The 21,357-nt window shown below is 40.1% G+C and overlaps 1 protein-coding gene across 1 annotated transcript in view; it reads right to left on the bottom strand.

Annotated features, from left to right (window-relative positions):
• Positions 1 to 21,357, bottom strand: part of LOC149233671 (uncharacterized) — a 271,897-nt gene that overhangs the window by 211,809 nt on the left and 38,731 nt on the right. Inside the window, exons 2-3 of the mRNA XM_089382256.1 lie at positions 16,835 to 17,038; positions 16,524 to 16,724 (exon numbers count right to left, since the gene is read on the bottom strand). Of these exons, the coding sequence (XP_089238382.1) occupies positions 16,524 to 16,724; positions 16,835 to 17,038 (405 nt within the window). The remainder of the gene's footprint in view (positions 1 to 16,523; positions 16,725 to 16,834; positions 17,039 to 21,357) is intronic.

The following is a 21,357-nucleotide window of genomic DNA, read 5'->3' as shown; positions in this document are numbered from 1 at the left end:
TATGGGCTCTTTGGGGAAATGTAAGTTTTTTATACAATTCCATTAATGAGTCAATGGAAAATGGATGCAGGGAGACTTGGGGATTTATTTGCAAAGCTTGGAAAATACTCTCAGGAGAAATGGAAAAGATAATTTCATCATTCTGGGCAATCACTGCTTTCTTGCTAGGAAGGTATTTGAGGTGACACCAAGTGGAAAACTTAGGGAAGAAATGGGTTTGTGGGAAGATAAACTGAGGGAGAAAGGACTCCCAAATACTTAAGTCATCATTGTGATCAAGGTATTTATGTTTTTCCCAATTGTGGAGTTCGTATAGGTCGAACTCACAGTCAGTCTCAGCAATTTTGTACTAGGTGTCGATCAGGGGAGTTTTATCAAGGTCCGAGACAGGGGGAATCATGGGATCTTACTCAGTCATCTTTCCTTTTCCCTTATGCGCTGACATTTTCAATTAAAGAGGAGTAGGAAAGAACGGGATTACCAAAGCACTTAATTGGTCGAATTTTGCAGAAGGATGGCTGACAGACAACGCTTGATGGCTTTAAATTGCTTCGAACTTAACCTGCACAGACTAAAAGAAAATGGAAGGAAATAAATGCAGGCTTTTGGGGTAGCTTTATAACGGAATTGGCGAGGGATCATAATGGGATTATTACCATTTCAGGAGCGGGAGCAATTAATTTGAAACGGGTCGATTGGCGGGAGGAATTAATGCATAATGTTCAATTGTTGGCGGGTAATTTGAACGTTCAACGATCGGATGAGGTGGAGGGGTGATGACGTGGAAAAAGGGATGAGGTGGAGGTGTGACATGGAGGGCGGAAGGGAGGACAAGTGGCACGAGCAGATGGGTGGAGGTGACTGGTGGAAGTGATAAGGATGGTGGTTTTCGCACAGCGAGGGTAGACCCCCCGAAAACATTGTGGTGCCGACACATCGCTTCAAGCAGTTTCATGCAAACAACTTTTCAGGACCCCCGCCCCCCTCCCCCCCACGTTAATCATCATTAGTGCGGGGGGGTCCGAAATCCTCCTCCCGCCATTGATCCATGCGGGAGTCATCATTGTCGTTCATTCATGTGCGACCATTATTTATAAAATGACAAAAATGTCATGTCATGCGGTAAATGAACCATATAACCTATAGTTTTATGAAAAATAACAATTAAATCAAACTTTAAATCAAATTGAAAGCGGCATTTTGACTGGCACACTATAGGGGTTTTTATTTTTATTTTTTAATCTTTTAATTCTTTTATTTCATACATATTTTTTCATCCCCTTTTTATTTTCTTTTTCTCTTTCTGTTTTTCTGTTTTTCTATCTTTTTCTTTTTCTCTTTTTTTTTATATTTCTTTTGAGCTAAACAAACTTAAAATGAAAAATATTTTTTTACAATATCCCAATGGGATGAGAAACTTATTAAAAATACAAGACTCCTAAATTTATAGGACCCTAACAGAGGCTACGGCTCACACATGTGGGCATTTATTGGTTATTTTGTCACTTAACTAGTGGATTAGCTTATAACCTAAGGTTTTCTTATGTTAAACATGTTGTAGGGGCTTCATTAGTCCAAAATTAATTGAGATAGACCTCATAAAAATAGAGGTCACCTCATTTTCATTTTCATCATCACTTGTGGATCAATTCCTCCTCATTAGCGGATTTCATCCTAGCTTAAATTTACTTCTATCTTGTGTAGATGTGATCTTTTGTGGAGTATTTGCTTATGGAGCTTTTCTCTTGCTTTGGAGATGTCATTTTGGAACAATAAAGGATTGGTTCATGCATTTTTCTTGTAAGTATTCTATGTATTTGAATATCTTTATGGCTATTGCATGGAATGAATATTGTTAGGGTTTCTATGTGCTAGTTTTTATTGAAAAAAATTCTATGAAATCTTGGCAATGGTATTGTGTGCATTACCCTTTAAGAATTTGTGTGACAATCCCTTGAGTGATCCTTCATGTTAAGCTCTCCTCATTGACTTTGTTCCCTCATAAAATGATAGCTAGGGTATGAAACTAGGTTTTTCATATTCCCTTACTCCATTCTAAGGTTTAGTCTTTTCTCCTAAGTAGATCTCCCATTAGACTCCATCACCCAAGGTCAAGCACTGGCCTTATTCACATTGTTGATCACACCATTAATCATCCATAAATTAAATTTCTCTCACTTTTTTTTTACGGTTAGGACTGAAATTCAGGTGCATGTGTTGGCTTGTGGGAGGATTCAACATGTGGTTGGTAAGACATTGCCTCAAAATCATCCTTTTCCTGTGGCTAATTCTTCCATTTTAGGGATGACATCATAAACCCTAAGTAATTTTTCCCTAGGTAAACCCTAATCTAGCCCTAGGCTTCAACTTGGGGCTTGTTATTCCTAAAATTGATCATATTCATCTATTCAAGCCTTTTCTTAGCCTTGTGTACCTAGGTAAGCCTGTTAACCTTGCCTATTCACAAACCCTAAGTCAATTGTGCCCTAGATATGCCTTTTGGAGGGTACGCTTTGCCTTATCTAAGGTAATCCGAGGCCTGTTCTTAAGTTGAGTACCTATCTTAAGCCTATCCTTGTCACCTCTAAGCCTTAGACTTGATATATCTATTAGGTGACCTACATAGGGAAGCCTCCCTTGTGGTGAAAATCCACTAAAGAGCAAGAGGTAGTGGTTGTGGTGACAGTGGGCCACACCTCATAGTGTTGTCACTTGGTCTAGCTCTTGCCTTGTGAGCTCCCCTCACAAGATCTGCTAAATTTTGAGGCAGCAACGCTAAAGCAAGCTCTACGTGCATGGCACACCAAGATCGATTGATATCTTCTTGGTTTGGGCTTCGCCAAGAGTGAGGTGAACTCCAACTTGTACTATATACTTGTTGATTGTGAGCCACTCATGTTGGTACTTTATGTTGACAATCTTTTATTGACAAGATCGAAGAAGCTCATAGGCATGTGCAAAGAGGACCTTGCTTTGAAGTTTGAAATGAAGGACAATGGTGTAATGTTCCCAACCACTTAGGCAGCTTATGACAGAGTCCGCTAGCCTAAAGTGGTTCCCGTAGGCTAAAGCGGGGAAATATTTTATAAAGGGACTTGAAATGCCTACGGAAACTTTATAAAGTCCATAAAGGAGAAAGAGTGATATTTCCTAGGCAAGTGAGAAGTCACGTTAACTTTATAAAGTGAATTATCATAAAGTGACTTAATCAAAGTGAATTTGAAAAAAAGGGAAGGTGAAAAGGCAACTCTAAACTCATAAAATAAGGAAAATGAGGAGACTCTCCTCATTCGTGCATTTGTGAGTTTGGAGAAAAGAGCTTTGGAGAGTTTTTTTAGGAGAACTTGAGAAGCTTAGGGTTTTGGAACCCTAGCTGCCATAGCAGACTTCGGTGTTGAAACTAAACACCTTAGCTTGGTTTAGAGAGCGAAATCACTCAGATTTCACCACTACACTTCATGGAGAAAAATATCTCTGAGAAATAATGAGATATTATAGTGTTATCAATCGATTTTAAAGGTTTATTTGGTATTTTCTATCTTATTTGTAACAAGTTGAAGGATTAAGAGAAACAAGTTCCATGACGCACACTGGGTTGTTTGGGCTATTAAAGAAGAACCTTAGCCTTGCCTGTAACAAAGAATCGATTTTCCAGAGGAATCAACTCAGGTTAAGAGACAATTATTGTGTGAGAGAGAACGAATCCATTCTTTACTTTGCTGCTCGAAACGCTGAAGATAGAGGACGGTTTGGAATAAAAAGGCTAAGAAGAAGTTTTGGGTGTTAAAACACCTCCATTACAACCCAGGAATCGATTTTTAGAGCATACACTGAGTTCAGGGGTGTCCCCTCACTAGCTAGACGAGTTTCCTAGAAGGAAGCAAGACAAGACTCTTTATTTCTGCTGTTGTACGAGACATCTCCTACCTGAGCCGAGTCTTTATCACCTGAAGGTAAGCTCATACCCATTTCCTTGAAGTTTGAATTGTTGATAAAGAGTGTTGGATTACTGGACATAGAGAAACCAAGTTCTCAGTTGGACGTGGTCAGAACTACTTCCCAGGACTGAATCCATAGTTTAGTTACAACCACGAGTTCTGCAAGGGACAATAAAGGAGTCGAATACCCCTCTGAGACCACTTGTGGGCCGTGTTCCCTTTCCTGAGGCTGCTTGTTGCACCAGAAATAAATAATGGTGGGTTAACAGTGCACTGAAACTAAGTTGAAGGAAGATAAGGGACTGCACACAAAGCTAAATAACTAGGTTCCCTTGTTACTCTAATTTCGGATGTATTTGCTCACAAAATAGTAAAAGGCATTGTTTTTTTGTCATTTATATTGCGGTGGAGTTAATATGTTAGCATTGTAAACAATTCTGGGTTGTTAATGTAGTTACATCAGACTACTGGAATGTGCTTTGAGGGCAATTGTTATCACTGTTTGTCATTATTGAAAATAAATATATGAATATACACTTACAGCAGTGTCTACCTTGAAATAATTGAAAGGAATCTGCCAACAAACTCAGTCACACAGTCAGAAAATTATTGAGAATCTGTAGTGTTGCCTAAGTCAGAATATTACAGTTGGCTTGATGCAGTACTTTTTGGGATTGGAGGTGTGGCAGCAGCCAGTAGAAATTTTCCTTGGGCAGGGAAAGTATGTAGTTGAGATCTTTGAGGAGGTTCAGGATGGAGGATTGCAAGCCTATGTCTACACTGATGATCACTAACTTGAAGAAGTTGAGTGCTTTTGAGGGTGAGTTGGTGGATCCCACACTATATAGGCAGCTAATAGGTTCCTTGATCAATCTAGTCAACACTAGGCCGAATATCAGTTTTACTGTGAACACACTCAGCCAGTTCATGGTGGAGCCGAGACAGGTTCATTGGGTGGCAGCGAAGCATGTGTTGAGGTCCCTATGAGGTACAGTGGACTTTGGGTTCAGATATGTTGGGATTTGGAGTGATGTTGCAGGGGTACATAGATTCTAACTGCGTTGGGAGAGTTGTGGACAAAAACCCACGTCTGGATATTGTTTCAGCTTGGGATCAACCATGATCTCATGGTATAGCGGGAGGTAGCAGTTAGTGGCACTTAGTTCAAGAGAGGTAAAGTACATGGCAGCAAGTATGGCAAGTTGTGGTGCTGTGAGATTGTAGTACATTTCTACAAAGGAGCGGGTGGCATATATTCTCACTAAGCCTCTAGTGAAAGGGAAGTTTGTGAAGTACAGAGACAAGCTAGGGGTAGTGGAGAATCCCTTCCTTCCTAGGAGGAAGTGTTGAAGCTTGTGGTAGCTTTGGAAGGTCTTCTGCATAGACTTGGTGTCTTAACATGTGGAAGATGATTTATTGCCACTTTAGGTGCTTGTTTGGTGGAGTAAGTAATTTCTATCTTTTTTCGTAATTCTAACTTAGGAAAAGTACAATGATTAAAGTCAACTAATTATTGTGGACTATTAAGCCAAATTCTAAAGATAAATTGAAGAAATTTCAACTCCACTCCGGTTATCAGTTTTCCTTATCACCCCATGCATTTAGTTTTAAATGCAAGCATGATAAAAATTCTAAAATCTGAAAATGACTATTTTCTGAAAACAAAAATTTAGAGACTTCACAACTGCTGAAATTGCAGAAATAAAACACAGCAAAATTATGATAGCCACACACAGAAAATAACACAGTGATTTTTGGTCAATGTGACCCTAGAAAATCCCCCTACAATTCTTGGAGAAAACTAGTTTGAGAGCTCTTTTTTATTTCTGAAAATGCTTTTACAGAAAAACTGAAATACACAGTAAAAATTCCAACAACCACAAATTACAACTTATCTTGATTTCCGTGCTTGCACTCTGCCTCGAAAATCATGCCAATCAGCAAATACACAAAACAGAAATTTTCCAGCAATAAAACAGCATTAAATGATGTACGGCGAGCCTCGAAAAACATGCCCAAAACTTGTACGGACCATGTGGATTTCAGCGGTACGACTGCTTCAAAAATCGTGCCCTTACTATTGTCCATCCTCCTCGATTTTTGTGTTGTCCCTCTTCTTCGATACCTGTGCCTTTCTCTTGATGTACGGTTTTGCCTTGGGATGCGTGCCAATAAATGTTGCTGCCCAGATTCACTGAAATGTCTTCTTGCTGCTCTTCTTCACTTCCTCACTGCTCAGAAATTTTCTCCTTGCTCTCTCTTCTCTTTCTCTCAAATGCTCATGAAAGAATGAATGATCTTTTCTCTTCTCTTCTCCTTTTACTCTCTAAATGACCTCTTCGATTACCTTAAGAACTAATGGCTGAGATTCATTTAGATCTAGGGATGAGAATAAATGTGCATTTAATTCTCAATTTCTATTTTTTAACTCACTCACTTAGCTTTTTATTTCCATAGTCACTTTTTCACTTTCTAATTCGTCATTGACTTTAATAAAGTCACTTTTAAATTAGAATGTAACTTTACCGCTTATAAAGTCACTTTTAAATTAGAATGTAACTTTAACCTTATAAAGTCACTTTTAAATTAAATTGACTTTACCACTTATAAAGTCACTTTAGGAGAAAAGTACAAATAAATTTGGACACTTTTCCCTAGGCCAAAGATCAAAGCCTTAGGGAACCACTTGTCCTCTGGTATCCAAATTTTAACACTCTGTCTTACCAAGGAAAGTGTTCCTCACCACTCCCATCTTGTCTCTGAAGTAGACATGCTTGCCCCATGGTAAGGCTTTGGTGAAAATGTCTGTTACCTGCTCATTTGTGGAAATGTACTCAAGTTTGACAGCTCCCTTTTGGACATAGTCTCTAATGAAGTGATACTTGATTTCAATATGCTTCAACCTATCATGAAAAATTGGATTCTCCGTGAGTTTTATGCAACTCTGATTATCACAGTAAATGACTAAAGGTCTCAATCCCTGACCAAATAGACCAAGCAACATTTTGCGAAGCCACATGGCCTCACAACTAGCCAAACTAACAGCCATATACTCTGCCTCAACTGAGCTCAATGCAACTGACTGTTGTTTCCGGCTGATCCATGACACCACTGTCGAACCCAACCCAAAACAGCACCCGGAAGTACTCTTCCTATCTGAAGCACAACCTGCCCAATCTAAATCCGTGTACCCTACCAGTCTCACTCCATCACCTTGTCTATAATCCAGACCAAAATCTATAGTCCCCTACAAGTAACGAAGAATGTGTTTTGCAGCCACCCAATGCACTCTCCTGGGCTCACACATGAACTAACTCATAGTGTTAACTGCAAAACATATATATGGTCGAGTGTTGACCAAATACATCAAACAACCAATCAGTTGTCTGTATAGAGTAGGATCCACCAACTCGGAATCAGAAGCGTGAAGCTTCTTCGTTTTGCAGCCACCCAGTGCACTCCCCTGGGCTCACACATGAACTAACTCATAGTGTTAACTGCAAAACATATATATGGTCAAGTGTTGACCAAATACATCAAACAACTAATCAGTTGTCTGTATAGAGTAGGATCCACCAACTTGGAATCAGAAGCGTGAAGCTTCTTCCAATTAGTGATCATAGGTGTAGACATGGGTTTGCAGTCCTCCATGTGAAATCTGCTAAGAATATCCACAATGTACTTCCCTTGTCCCAGGAAGAAATGCCCCTCCTCCTGCCACACCTCCAATCCCAGAAAATAATGCATCAAGCCGATATCCTTCATCTCAAACTCTAAAGCAAGATATCTCTTGCAGCCCTCAATGAGTCTCTCTACACCAGTGATGATCAAGTCATCAACATACAACACCAGAATGAGAGGCTCCTCACCCACCACAATGAAGTATAGGTTCGGATCAGCCTCACTCTTTGTGAAACCCAACTACTGCAAGTATGTATCAATCCTCGAGTACCAATCTCTAGGAGCTTGCTTCAGGCCATAGAGTGTCTTTTTCAATCTGCATACATGGGACTCCTTCCCATGCACCTCAAAACCCTGTGGCTGCTCAATATAATATAACCTCCTCCTGAATGAAGCCACTGAGAAATGCGGTCTTCACATCCATCTGGTGGATCTTCCAACCCATCTCTGCTGCAATCGATATAATGGAGCGAATAGATGTATACCAAGCTATGGGAGCGAAGGTCTCCTCATAGTCAACTCCCTCTACTTGTGAGAACCCTCTCGCCACAAATCGAGCTTTGAACTTCTCGATGATGCCATCTGCAGCATGCTTTATCTTGTAGAGCCATCTGGAAGTAACAACTGATTTACCTTCAGGCCTCGTCACTACCTCCCAAACATCGCTCTTCATAATAGAAGAATACTCCTCCATCATGGCCTCTCTCCAAACCTGCTGGCTGGCTGCCTCCTCACAATTAGAAGGTTCGGAGTCAACAATGCTTGTTACCAATGCCATGTAACTGCAAAACCGCTCAGGTGGTTTACTCTCTCTAACCTATCTCTTTGGCCCAGCAACTAATGTGGCCTCGCGCAAGGTATCTTGAAGCCACTTGGGCTTCCTCTTCCCTGAGCATACTTCTCCCATCGGAGTGAAAGAATCCTCATCATCATCAGAAGCCTAAACTCTTGAAGGCCTGCCAACTGACCTCATGCCTAAATCTATGTCTGTAGATGCTGAAGTACCGTGTGAATTGTCCATTACTGGACTACCCTGAGAACTGCTATGCGGACTGCCCTGCATGTTGCCCGAAGAACTACCCACTTGACTCTAAGAGCCACTCCTCACTAATGGACCTGACACTGTAATCGATGTACCTCATGATCCCTGACCACTGGATCCCTGTGACTGACTCAGCTGCTCATGAGGGTCTGATGACTCTGGATACTCTAACTCCCGTGACCTCCTGAAAGCTCTCTCCTCCTCGAACTTAACATCCCACCTGACAACCACTTTCCTCTGCACAAGAATATAAATCCAATAAGCTTTCAAGGTCTCGCTATAACCCACAAAGATGCCCTTGTCTGCAGTGGGCTCTAGCTTGGTCCTGTTCTACTTGGGGACATAGGAATATGTAAGGCACCTAAAGATACGAAAGTGCCCAACATTGGGCTTCTTCCCAGAAAGAACCTCCTCCGGAGTCACATTCCCTAAAGCACAATGTGGACTCCTGTTCTGCAAGTACACAGCAGTGTTGTAGGCCTCTGCCCACAAAAATAAAGGTAACCCCTGATCATGAAGCATGGCTTTGGCAGCCCCTGCAATGGATCTATTCTTCCTCTCTGCAACCCCATTCTGTTGGGGGTTGTAAGGTACTGTGAACTCCCTCCTAATGCCTGCCTCAGCACAAAAATCAACAAACTCGCCAAGGGTATACTCCCCTCCATTGTCCGACCTTGATCTTCCTACCTGTCTGGGTCTCCACAAGAGCTTTGAACTCTTGAAACCGCTTCAAGACCTCACTCTTGGTCTTCAAGAAATAAATCCAAGTCTTCCTGGAGTGGTCATCAATGAATAAAATATGATACTCATAGCCACTCAAGGATACATGAGACATCTGACCACTCACATCGGTATGAATCAAGTCAGGGATCCTGGTCGCTCTGTTGTCACTCTGCTGGGAAAAGGGCATCTGGCAAACTTCCCCATAGCACATCCTCTGCATATATCAAGGTGATCAGAACTGAAATCTGGCACACTTGTGGTGATCTCCAGCAATGTACTCAAGGCCCCATGATACATGTGCCCCATCCTGTGGTGCCAAATCTCACACAACTCTGAACTACTAGATCTGTTGTTGGTCCTGTCTTGGGTGCTGCTACTCAATGCCATCAGGGGCTAGAATGAGAACTTGTACACCTTGGCATGGCGCACACCAATCTCTCTAGCTGAAGAAGCTGGAGTTCCCCTAGGATATATAAGCACCTGCCCTCTCCTGAACAACACATCATACCCTCTGTCCTCAAGTGCTAAGACAAATATCAGGTTCTTCTTCATTCCAGGCACATATAGAACATCTGACACTTTCAAGGGAGGTTTGGGTCCCCTATCAAATGTCAATGTCCCCACACCGACTACTCTAACAATGTTGTCATCACCAAGTACTACCTCCATATTAGTTTCATCCCCTGAAAGCTCTGAGAAGTACTCACCGACTCCTGTCATGTGGAGGGAAGCACCATTGTCAACATACCAAATGCTAGAAGATGCTCTGCTAGTAGCGGGAAGTGCACACTCCCTCTGAACCTGTATGGCAAGTGATCCTGCACTAGTGGATTCACAAGCTATGAACCCAAACTCCCGATCAAAGCTCTTCTATCTCTGCAGAAGTTGCCACGGGTTTGTCTTTCCCTTTCTTGTTCTTTTTCTCCGGACACACAACAGCATAGTGTCCCAACTTTTGACAACTCCAACATTTGACTTTGGAATAGTCCTTCTCCTTGTTCTGTTGCTTGCCTTTACCTTTGCCTTTGCCTTTGCCTCCATTGTTGGAAGCTTGCCTTTTTGCTCTGCCCTTCTTGCCTCTTGCTAACAATGCCACATTGTCATCCTCTTCCACCTGTTTGGCTGCCCCAAGATGGTTCTTTCTTATCTCATTCTGAATGCAATCATCCCACAACCTCTCCCAATCAGGAAAGTTTTCCCGTGCAACAATGTCATCCACAAAATTCTCCCAAGTCTTGGGAAGACCATTCAAAGCAATCCTCCCCAACTCAGTGCATGTAATGATCTCACCTACGGCTGCCAACTCATCTCTCATTGGAGTGATCTTTGTAAGGTATGTTGTAGCACTGTCAATCTTAGCCATTTTAATGGCCATCAGTTTCTCCTTTAGGACCATTTTCTGTTTTCATTTGACGTCTCGTAAAGACTGGTCAAGGTTGTCCACATCTCATGTGCATAAGTCTTTCCTCTCACATGAGGAATGACATGGTCTTTAATTCCTTCCAGAATCAATCTTTTTGCCTTAGCATTCTTTTTGTTAAACTCTTCCAACTGTATAGGGTCAACAAGTACTACAACTGGGTTCTGTGTGGTATTTACCATAATGCCCTAGACTTCTGTTTCCTCAAAGATGCTTTGGATTCTCTCCTTCCATGCATTGTAGTTGTTATGCCCATCCAACTTGTCTTCCACTCTCAAACCCAAAGACATGTTTCATTGTCCTACCAAACTAAAATTTTCAAATCTATGATAAAGATTTATCTTTTCTGTGTAAAAATCAGTTTGCTATAATTTTCACTTGTTGTCCCAACCTGCACTTTTCAGCCAGCCAAGCTCCGATACCATGAAGAAATTTCAACCCCACTCCGGTTATCAGTTTTCCTTATCACTCCATGCATTTAGTTTTAAATCCAAGCATGATAAAAATTCTAAAATCTGGAAATGACAATATTTTCTGAAAACACAAATTTAAAGATTTCACAACTGCTAAAATTGCAGAAATAAAACACAGCAAAATTATGACAGCAACACACAGAAGATAACATAGTGATTTTTGGTCAATGTGACCCTGGAAAAAGCCCCTACAACTCTTAGGGAAAACCAGTTTGAGAGCTCTTCTTTATTTCTGAAAATGCTTTTACAGAGAAACTGAAATACACAGTAAAAATTCCAGCAACCACATATTACAACTTATCTTGATTTCTGTGCTTGCACTCCGCCTCAAAAATTGTGCCAATCAGCGAATGCAGAAACAGAAATTTTTCAGCAATAAAACAACAGCAAATGCTGTACGGACAGCCTCGAAAAAAAACATGCCCACGACTTGTTGTACGAACTGTACGAGCCGTACGGATTTCGGCAGTACATCTGCCTCGAAATTCGTGCCCTTGTTGTTGTCCCTCTTCCTCGATATTTGTGCCTTTCTCTTGATATACAATTTTGCCTTGGGATGCGTGCCAATAAATGTTGCTGCTCAAATTTGCTGAAATGTTGTTTCCCATTTGATGTATCCTCAATCCCATAAATGAAACCAAGAACATAACTCTAAAAGAAGTGTACCTAGAGACTAGATCAAATGTCTTCTTGTAGTTCACTCCCTCTCTCTTGGAAAACCCTCTCACCACAAAACTCATTTTGAACTTCTCAATGTTGCCATCCATTACAAGCTTAATCTTCCAGAACCACCTGGAACTCACAACTGACTTCTCTTCTAGTCTTGACATTTTGTCCTAAACATCATTCTTCATGATGGAGGTGGACTCCTCCAACATGGTATTCTGCCATACTTGTTGGTCTATTGCCTCTTAAAAATTTGAAGGCCCAAAATCTAGAATGTTGGTCATCAATGTCATATAGCCTTTGAAGGTCTACTCTCGTAAAATGTGCTCCTAAGAGTCTCAACATGCTCCTAAGCATCCTTCAATGTTTGAGTGAACCATCGAGATCTCTTGACAAAAGTAGAAGGGACTTTTGCATCCCCCTTCTTCACCCAAACGTCATTGTACTGCCCTAGAAATCATTGGTGACCCTGATTCAACCTTCGAAGATTCTTGCTCCCTTTCCCTTGCTACTGAAATAGGCTCATCGGACTCCTTGGATGCAAATTCTTCCTCAAACTTTACATCCCTGCTCACTACTATCTTCCTTTGCCCTAGAATGTAGATCATATAAGCCTTTTAAGTCTCATTATAACCCACAAACAAAGTCTTCCTACCAAAGGGCTCTAACTTGATCCTCTTCTCCACCAACACATGGATATAAACTAGACAACCAAATATGTTCAAATGACTCACCTCTAGCTTCACACCAATAAATGCCTCTTTCAGTGTCTTATCCTCCAAGATCCTTTAAAGACACTAGTTTTTGATGTAGACTATTATGTTGCATGCCTTTGCCCAAAGAAACATCAATAATTCCTAGTCATGTATCATGGCCCTAATAGGCCTTCTGATGGATCGCTTATTTTTCTTTACAACCCCATTCTGCTATGGGTTGTACGGAATTGTCAACCCCCTCAGAAAACCCCTTGAACTCCTTGCGGATATACTCTCCCCTGTTAATTTTCACACTGCTCTATGTTGTTTCAATTACTTTAGCCCAATTCAATTCTTCAATTAGCAATTTTAATAACAATTAATATTTCCATTCATCAACAGTAATTGAAGATAAAACAGTAAATGCAATGACAAAGGAGACAAACAACACATCAAAAAGAGACACTAGATTTTGGTCAATGACAAGGGAAAACCCCTTGAAATTCTTCTTCTATTAGATTGTCATGAAAATGTTCAGCAGAGAGTACAATGAGCAAATACAAAAATGATCTAGCAAAATTAACCCAACAATATTCAGAAATATGTTCCCAGCATCAATACTGATCAGACTCAACTTTTCTAGCCTATGGCCAATTACGGTCAACTGTCAAATTGAAGCCCTTAATCCCAATAGCATGGACGAGAGCTATGTGTGCGGCTAAGAGATTCCAACCGCACAGATGAGCCTGCATGCCTACGGTTATAGCTGAAAATTCTCGGAGTCAAGCCTGCGGCTAGAAACCAAAACCCCTAATCTCACACGTGCGAGCTTCGAACCTTGCAATTTCGAACCTGTACGAACCAAATTCCACAAGTTAACTTCTGACCTATGCGAACCAATCAATGAAGAAAAGAAGAAGAAGATGCTTGGTGATGATCAAATGAGCTTGAGGTCACTTGTATTTATAGGCTTCTAAGGTTGTCCATTTTCCTGTTAGGGCCACCTGTCCTTTTGTGCACATGTGGGATTTATTTCAAAAATACACTTTCCCTTCTCCAAATTAAGTGCTTCAATAGTCAAAATTGGTCCTCTTTGAAAGAGGAATCTAGTCCCATGATTGGAATTTGTCACTCAGCTGCCAAATTAACATCCCCTACTATTTGTTCTCAAGAGTTTGATATTCTTCCCTATCTAGTATTCAACTATAGTTTAGAACTCCTAAATCTGATAAAGACCTCATCTTGGTCTTTAAGAAATAGATCCAAGTCTTATGAGAGAAATCATCAATAACGGAAACATAATACAAGATTCATGTAATTGATGTTACAGACATCGATCTAGAAACATTTGAATGTACCAGTCTGGTATCCCTTTAGACTTATGCTCGCTACTTTGGAAAGCAACCTTAGTATGCTTGCAATGGTTGATGATACAGGTGCCCCCATCCTCTTATGCCACAACTCACACAAACTATCACTATTATGCACCAAGGCTAGAACAGGTTCACCCTGTTCTCTCTTATTAACTAAGTTGTATATGGACTACAATCCTTTAGCCTAATGAGAACTTGTCGTGTTTTGAACTCAACTACAAAGATCTTATCCTCCATGACTAAAACTAAAAGCGAATTCTTCCTAAGACCTAGAACAAACAAGACATTGTCAAAATATAGATAATTACCTTACCCAAGCTAGAAGGAATAGTGCCAACTCCTGCTACTGGATACTTGGCATCATCACCAAGATCGACCTATACTCTAGAGTCTTGCTTCTACAAATTAGAGAACAACTACCGAACTGATGTCATATGTCGAGATGCACCACTATCCACATTCCTCGAAATCATGTTGGTAGAAAGATAAGATACTAATGAGAAACCCTTTTATAATTTGGAAACAACCTCGTTCATCTAAGTTTCTACAAAGATTTCTACCTACTTTTGTTTTTGCTTCCCTTTACCCTTCTTCTCTAGACATTGTGATGCATAATGATCATTCTTATGACAAACAAAGCACTTCATTTTACTCAAGTCCTTTCCTAGCTATGAGGTTGACTCCTCACTCTTTCCCTTAACCTTGTTGGTGTTGAATAATCTAAGGCAAGATGACATTAAAGATTCTTCTAACTATGATAATTGCTTGTGATGTCTTTTACTTATTAGGATTATCTTCTTCTTATTATTATTATAGTGTGTCCTTTAATCATTAGACAGCTACCAAAACAAGAAGATCAACAAGATACAAGTACACAAGATGTAGGCTCCAAGCCCGGGCAAAACCTCTCCTCTTGAGAGGAAAACCCTCTAATCTCTTCTTATAGATTCTTTATTGACGAATACCAAGACCCTTGACCAACACTGAAGCCCTTCTAAGACCAAGATCAGTTTCTCAAGAATGTGTTTGCTTCACTACTTTCCAAACCCAACAGGATCTCTTCCGGCAGCTACTACTTTGCACGTGTGGACTAGAACTGCTTCTTCTTTGCCTCCAGCTGCCTCGCTTGACCTAATTTGTCTTTTGGATCTAGAAGGGGACTTTGTTGGCCCTTCCTTTAGCTCTTTTTCACCAGATCAAACCTTCACAATGAAACCCTAGCCCGACAACAAAAACCCTAGCGAAAAGCTACAGAATTTCAGCCCTCTTCTTCGCACATGTGGAGAGAAAGAGAGAGAGAGGAACCCAAAACACTTCTTCTCCTTCTTCTGCCTTCTTCGCTTGCCCTTTTCTGCTTCTTCCTTCACATGAGAGAGAGAGAAATGAATGTGTCCAAATGAGGTCGAACTGTCTCCTATATATAGGTATTCCAGGGGTACGAATTCCAACTTCTAGTCCGACTTGACAAGTTCGTGGACCAACTTGATCTTGGAAGGCTCAGTAAAATACAAAAATAATTCTTTTTACAATTTACAAGATGCTCGATGGGGCCTTCATATTATGATAATGTCCCTATTTTACTTCTTGACCTAGGACAATCCTAGAAGCACTTTCAAATAGTGCTTGACCTATAAAACAAATTTCTTGGGCAAGAAACCCAAGCTCAATAATAATAATAATCATTTTTCTTTCTTTTACAAAATACAAGAATCAAAAGTACATTTCATATTTATGAAGACCAAACCTAGTTACACTTTCTTCAACACTCCCTCTTAACTAGGGAGGTATTCATAAATGGTACATGGCTATTCTCAATATTGAAAAGATCTCATAAGAAGAGTCGGACTAGTAATCCATCTGTGTGGCATCATTATAACCAACATTGTCACATAGCAAGGCCTTGACTAACAGCTCTATCTCTCAATAAATCAGAGCACAATGTTGGCGAAACCAATGATTATAGACACCTTCATCATTGTCTCTCAAGGTACATACCCACCCGGGTGTTCACCGAGTATGACCTTCTAGGACTATTCTTATCTTGGGTCCCCAGTCCTCAAAGAATATCGATCCTCTTGCCTACTCTTATCTTGGATGCCCTACCACATCCTCAAAGAGTATCGAATGCCAGATGATTACTGAATCCTCCATTCTTTCTTCCAAAATGAAGACTAGAATGATGTGTCTATCTCTCCCTCTCAACTAGGGAAGATATGTCAACCAATCCAAGCTTATTTCTAAAATACACAAGCTTCTTATTGGGAAGAGATTTTGTCAAAATATCAGTAGTTTGATCATCGATGGGGATATACTCCAGCTTCAGTACACCATCTTGTACCAACTTTCGAATGTAGTGGTACTTGTTGTTTATGTGCTTTGTCTTTCCATGAAATACCAAGTCCTCAGACAATCTTATACAGCTGGTATTATCACAATGTATTATGGTAGGGTCCAACGGTCCTACAAACAGATTAGATAACATCTTCCTTAACCAAACTGCTTCCTTGCTCACTTCATAGGTTGCAATGTACTCGGCCTCAGCACTACTTAAAGCCATTGTCTCTTGCTTTCTTCTCATCCAAGAGACCATGGCTAAAACATCCCCTGTAGTGCTTCTTCCATCCTTCTCGTTGCCTCCCCAATCAGAATCAGTAAATCCTTCTAGATGAACATATTTTCCTTTTTCATACTTCAGGCAGTAGTGGACGGTTCCCTGCAAATATCTCAATATATGCTTGGCAGTTATCCAATGATCATGTCTACGATCCATTTGAATTGATTGAGAACATTTATTGCAAAACATATGTCTGGTCAAGTATTCACCAGATACATCAGAGAGCCAATCAGTTGTCTGTACTTAGTAGGATCCACTGGACTGGATTCAGAATTCCTTAACATTTTCAAGTTTGTAATCATCGGAGTTGTCATGGGTTTGCATTCCATCATATCAAACCTTTTCAATAGCTCGATCACATACTTTACCTGTCCTAGGAAGATTTCATTTGGTTCCTGCCAGACTTCCAGTTCCTAGATAATAATGCATAAGTCTTCATATCAAATTCGGTTGCCAACATTTTCTTAAACGCTTGAATTCTTTCTTCATTACCAGTTAATAGAAGATCATCTACATATAGAAAAATGATGACAGGTTCATCATTCTCTACTTTGATGTAGAGATTGGGATCTGTCGTGATTTACCTGAAACCCAACCTTTGCAAATATGCATCTATTCTAGCATACCATGCCCTAGGACCTTGCTTGAGGCCATAAAGTGCCTTCTTTAATCTGCAAACATGAGTTTCTCTATCCTTTACTTCGAATCCTAATGGTTGCTCTATGTAGACTTCTTCATCTATGGTGCCATTCAAGAATGTTGTTTTGACATCCATTTGATGTACCTTCCATCCCATTGATGTTGCCAGAGATATTAGAGATCGGATCGTGGTAATACCTTGTTGTGGGAGCAAAGGTCTCTTCATAGTCAATGTCTTCTTCCTGAGAAAAGCCTCAAGCCATGAATCTAGCCTTGAATTTATCTATGCTTCCATTTGCAGCATGCTTGATCTTATACAGCCACTTAGAGGTTACCATTGATTTGTTTTTCGGTCTCTGGGACAATTTCCCAGACTCCATTCTTCATAATAGATTGGTATTCCTCATTCATTGCATTCTTCCATTCTTGTGTTGGTTGCTTCTTCGAAAGTGGAAGGTTCATCTTCAATGAGCTTCGTCATGTATGTTGCATATCTTGAGTATCTTTTCGGTTTCTTGCTCTCCCTTAATCTTCCTCTTACGGTGTGGGTGTGACCTTTTGCTTCTTGAAGTGTAGAAGTTAACCAGTTAGGTCTCTTTCTTCTTTCAGGGAGAGAGATTGGTTCACTAGGACCACCTTCATGATGAGAGAGTTCTTCTTCCTTATTAATTTCTTCCTCAAACATAGGAAAATCCTCCTCATCAGAATCAAATGGGAGATCTTTGGATTTCTTGAAGGCGATGCTCTCATCAAAAATTACATCTCTGCTTACTTCTATTTGATTCCCTTCCTTTATGTAAATCATGTAAGCCTTGGAAGAGTTGCTATATCCAACAAATATTCCTTTCTTGCTTACGGGATCTAGCTTCTTTCTTTCGTCCTTGAGAATGTGAATATATACAAAACACCCAAATATCCGAAGATGATCAATATTTGGTTTCTTCCCAGTGAAGACTTCTTTTGGAGTTATATTTCCAAGTGACCTGTGAGGACTTCTATTTTGAATGTATATTGTAGTCTTCGTTGCTTCTCCCCATAGGAATTTCGGTAGATCTTGATCATGGAGCATAGCCTTGACACTTTCTTCTATAGCTCTATTCTTTCGTTCAGCTACTCCATTCTGCTCGAGATTGTATGGAACTATAAGCTCCCTCTTAATCTCAGCCTCCTTACAGAAAGCAATGAGTTCTTTGGAAGTATACTCGCCTCCATTGTCTGACCTTAGAATCTTTATCTTTCTTTCTGTAAGATTTTCTACCTCTGCTCTTGAATTCTTGAAATTTTATGAATACTTCGTCCTTGGATTTAAGTAAATAACCCCAAGTTTTCCTTGAATGATCATCAATGAGAGGAACATAAAATAGATGACCTCCAAGTGATTTAGACATGGGACCACATACATTAGAGTGGATGAGATCTAGTATCTCTTGAGCTCTAGATGTATTATTTGCAAATGGTTTCTTTGCATTCTTCCCAAAGCACAGCCTTTGTAGACTCCTTCATGGTCTTCTTTGAGATTTGGTATCCCATTTACAATGGAGTTTAGAGTTGGCAAGATCTTGTAATGAAGATGGCCCAATCTTCTATGCCAAAGTTCACACGGACTTATCTCAATGTGGACAAGTGCTTGATTTAGAGGAGATGAGAGTCTGTAGAGTCTTCCTTCTCGAACTCCAATGGTTCTAGCTTTTTCAATGCTAGAATATTTAGCCCAAACCACTACTTTACCATCTATAAAAGCAACTCTATCTCCTTTTTCTTCTAATGATGAAACAGAAATAAGATTTTTGCACAAACCTAGAACATATAGAATGTTGTTGAGATGAATGTTACCTCCTCCTTCCAGCTCAATTGATGTAGATCCAATGCCTTTTACCGGATAGCTCTTGTTGTCACCAAGCTCCACAGAGTATGAGGACTTCCCTTTGGATAGGGTTTTGAGTTGCTTGTGATATCCAATCATGTGTCTTGAAGCTCCACTATCTATCACCCATATATTTTCATCTTGAAATGTTTCGATGAGGGCTGAGAACAATCCTTCATTCTTTGAAGATTTGAGATCTTTGGAAGAGAAGAGACTATTCCATACTGCCTTGAAACTTTGCTTGATGAGACTTGCTAATGATGAACACTTATTTTCAAGCTTCTTCATAATAGAGTTGACCTTCTTCATGCCTTGTGCGAACCATAGCTCTAATACCATGTTGAAGAATCTAAGGCAAGATGACATTAATGATTCTTCTAACTATGATAACTACTTGTGATGTCTTTTTACTTATTAGGATTATCTTCTTCTTCTTATTATTATAGTGTGTTCTTCAATCATCAAACAGCTACCAAAACAAGAAGATCAACAAGATACAAGTACACAAGATGTAGGCTCCAAGCCAGGGCAAAACCTCTCCTCTTGAGAGGAAAACCCTTCAATCTCTTCTTATAGATTCTTTATTGACGAATACCAAGACCCTTGACCAACACTGAAGCCCTTCCAAGACCAAGATCAGTTTCTCATGAATGTGCTTGCTTAACTGCTTTACAAACCCAGCAGGATTTCTTCCGGCAACACTACTTCAACCTCCAGCCACAGCTTTTCGACCCTAACTACAGATCTGCAACTTCGGCCTCCCGGCAACAACTGCTACTTTGCATGCGTGGACTAGAACTGCTTCTTCTTTAACTCCAATTGCCTCGCTTGACCTAATTTGTCTTCTGGATCTAGAAGGGGACTTTGCTTGCCCTTCATCTCTTTTTCACTAGATCGAACTCTCACAATGAAACCCTAGCCCGTAGCAGAAACCCTAGCGAAAAGCTGCAAAACTTCAGCCCTTTTCTTCGCACGTGTGGGAGAGAAAGAGAGAGAGAGGAACCTAAAACACTTCTTCTCCTTCTTCTGCCTTCTTCGCTTGCCCTTTCCTGCTTTTTTCCTTCGCATGAGAGAGAGAGAGGAATGCATGTGTCCAAATGAGGTCGAACTGTCTCCTATATATAGGTCTTCCAGGGGTACGAATTCCAGCTTCTAGGCCGACTTGATCTTGGAGGCTCAGTAAAATACAAAAATAATTCTTTTTACAATTTACAAGATGTCGGATGGGGTGTTCATATTATTGACAATGTCCCTATTTGACTTCTTGACCTAGGACAATCCTAGAAACATTGTCAATTAGTGCTTGACCTATAAAACAAATTTCTTGGCAAGAAACCCAAGCTCAATAATGATAATAATCATTTTCTTTCTTTTACAAAATACAAGAATCAAAAGTACATTTCATATTTATGAAGACCGAACCTAGTTATACTTTCTTCAATAGTTTGTCCTTTACCTCTACCCTTATTTGACTAACCAAATAAAGCTAGGTTCTCATCACCACCCTTCTTGTTGGCCTTTGACTCCATCTGAGTCTCCTCCTAGATATAGTCATCCCAAAGCCTCTCAAAGTCAAAAAGGTTTTCCCAAGCACAAATACCTATGACAAATGGTTCCCATGAAGTTGGGAAACCATTCAGTGCCATGTTCACAAGCTTTGCATCTTCAACCTTCTCCCCAACTACTATAAGTTGATCATGAATTTGTATGATCTTCATAAGGTAATTAGTGCCTCTGTCTAATAAAGTCATCACTATGGATCTAAGTTTGTTCCTTAATACCATTTATTCCTATTTATGTTATGGTTCAAGTAAAGACTAACCAAAACATCAAACATATCGTCTTTTCTCAAAAATATGAGGGATCAAATGATCCTTTATAGCACCTAAGATCATTTGTTTGGTCTACACCTCGTTCTTTTGTAAGCTACCAAGTCTTAGGGATTTGTAGACAAAGCCATGAAGCTGGGAAACAATAAGTGTCATGTTCACTAGCTTTGCATCTTCAACCTTCTCCCCAACTACCATGAGTTGATCATGAATTTGTGTGACCTTCATAAGGAATTGGTAACTATGTCTAATAAAGTCATCACTATGGATCTAATTTTGTTCCTTAATACCAACCATTTATTCCTATTTATGTTCTCGTTCAAGTAAAGACTAACCAAAACATCAAACATATCATATTTTTCTCAAAAATATGAGGGATCAATTGATCCTTTATAGCACC

This window comes from Pinus tabuliformis, chromosome J (genome assembly GCF_031772625.1).
Source record: "Pinus tabuliformis cultivar Carrire ecotype Pingquan chromosome J, CPIR1, whole genome shotgun sequence".
Taxonomy (NCBI): domain Eukaryota; kingdom Viridiplantae; phylum Streptophyta; class Pinopsida; order Pinales; family Pinaceae; genus Pinus; species Pinus tabuliformis.
Note: the sequence above shows the minus strand (reverse complement) of the source record. Positions and strands in the feature narration are given on the sequence as shown.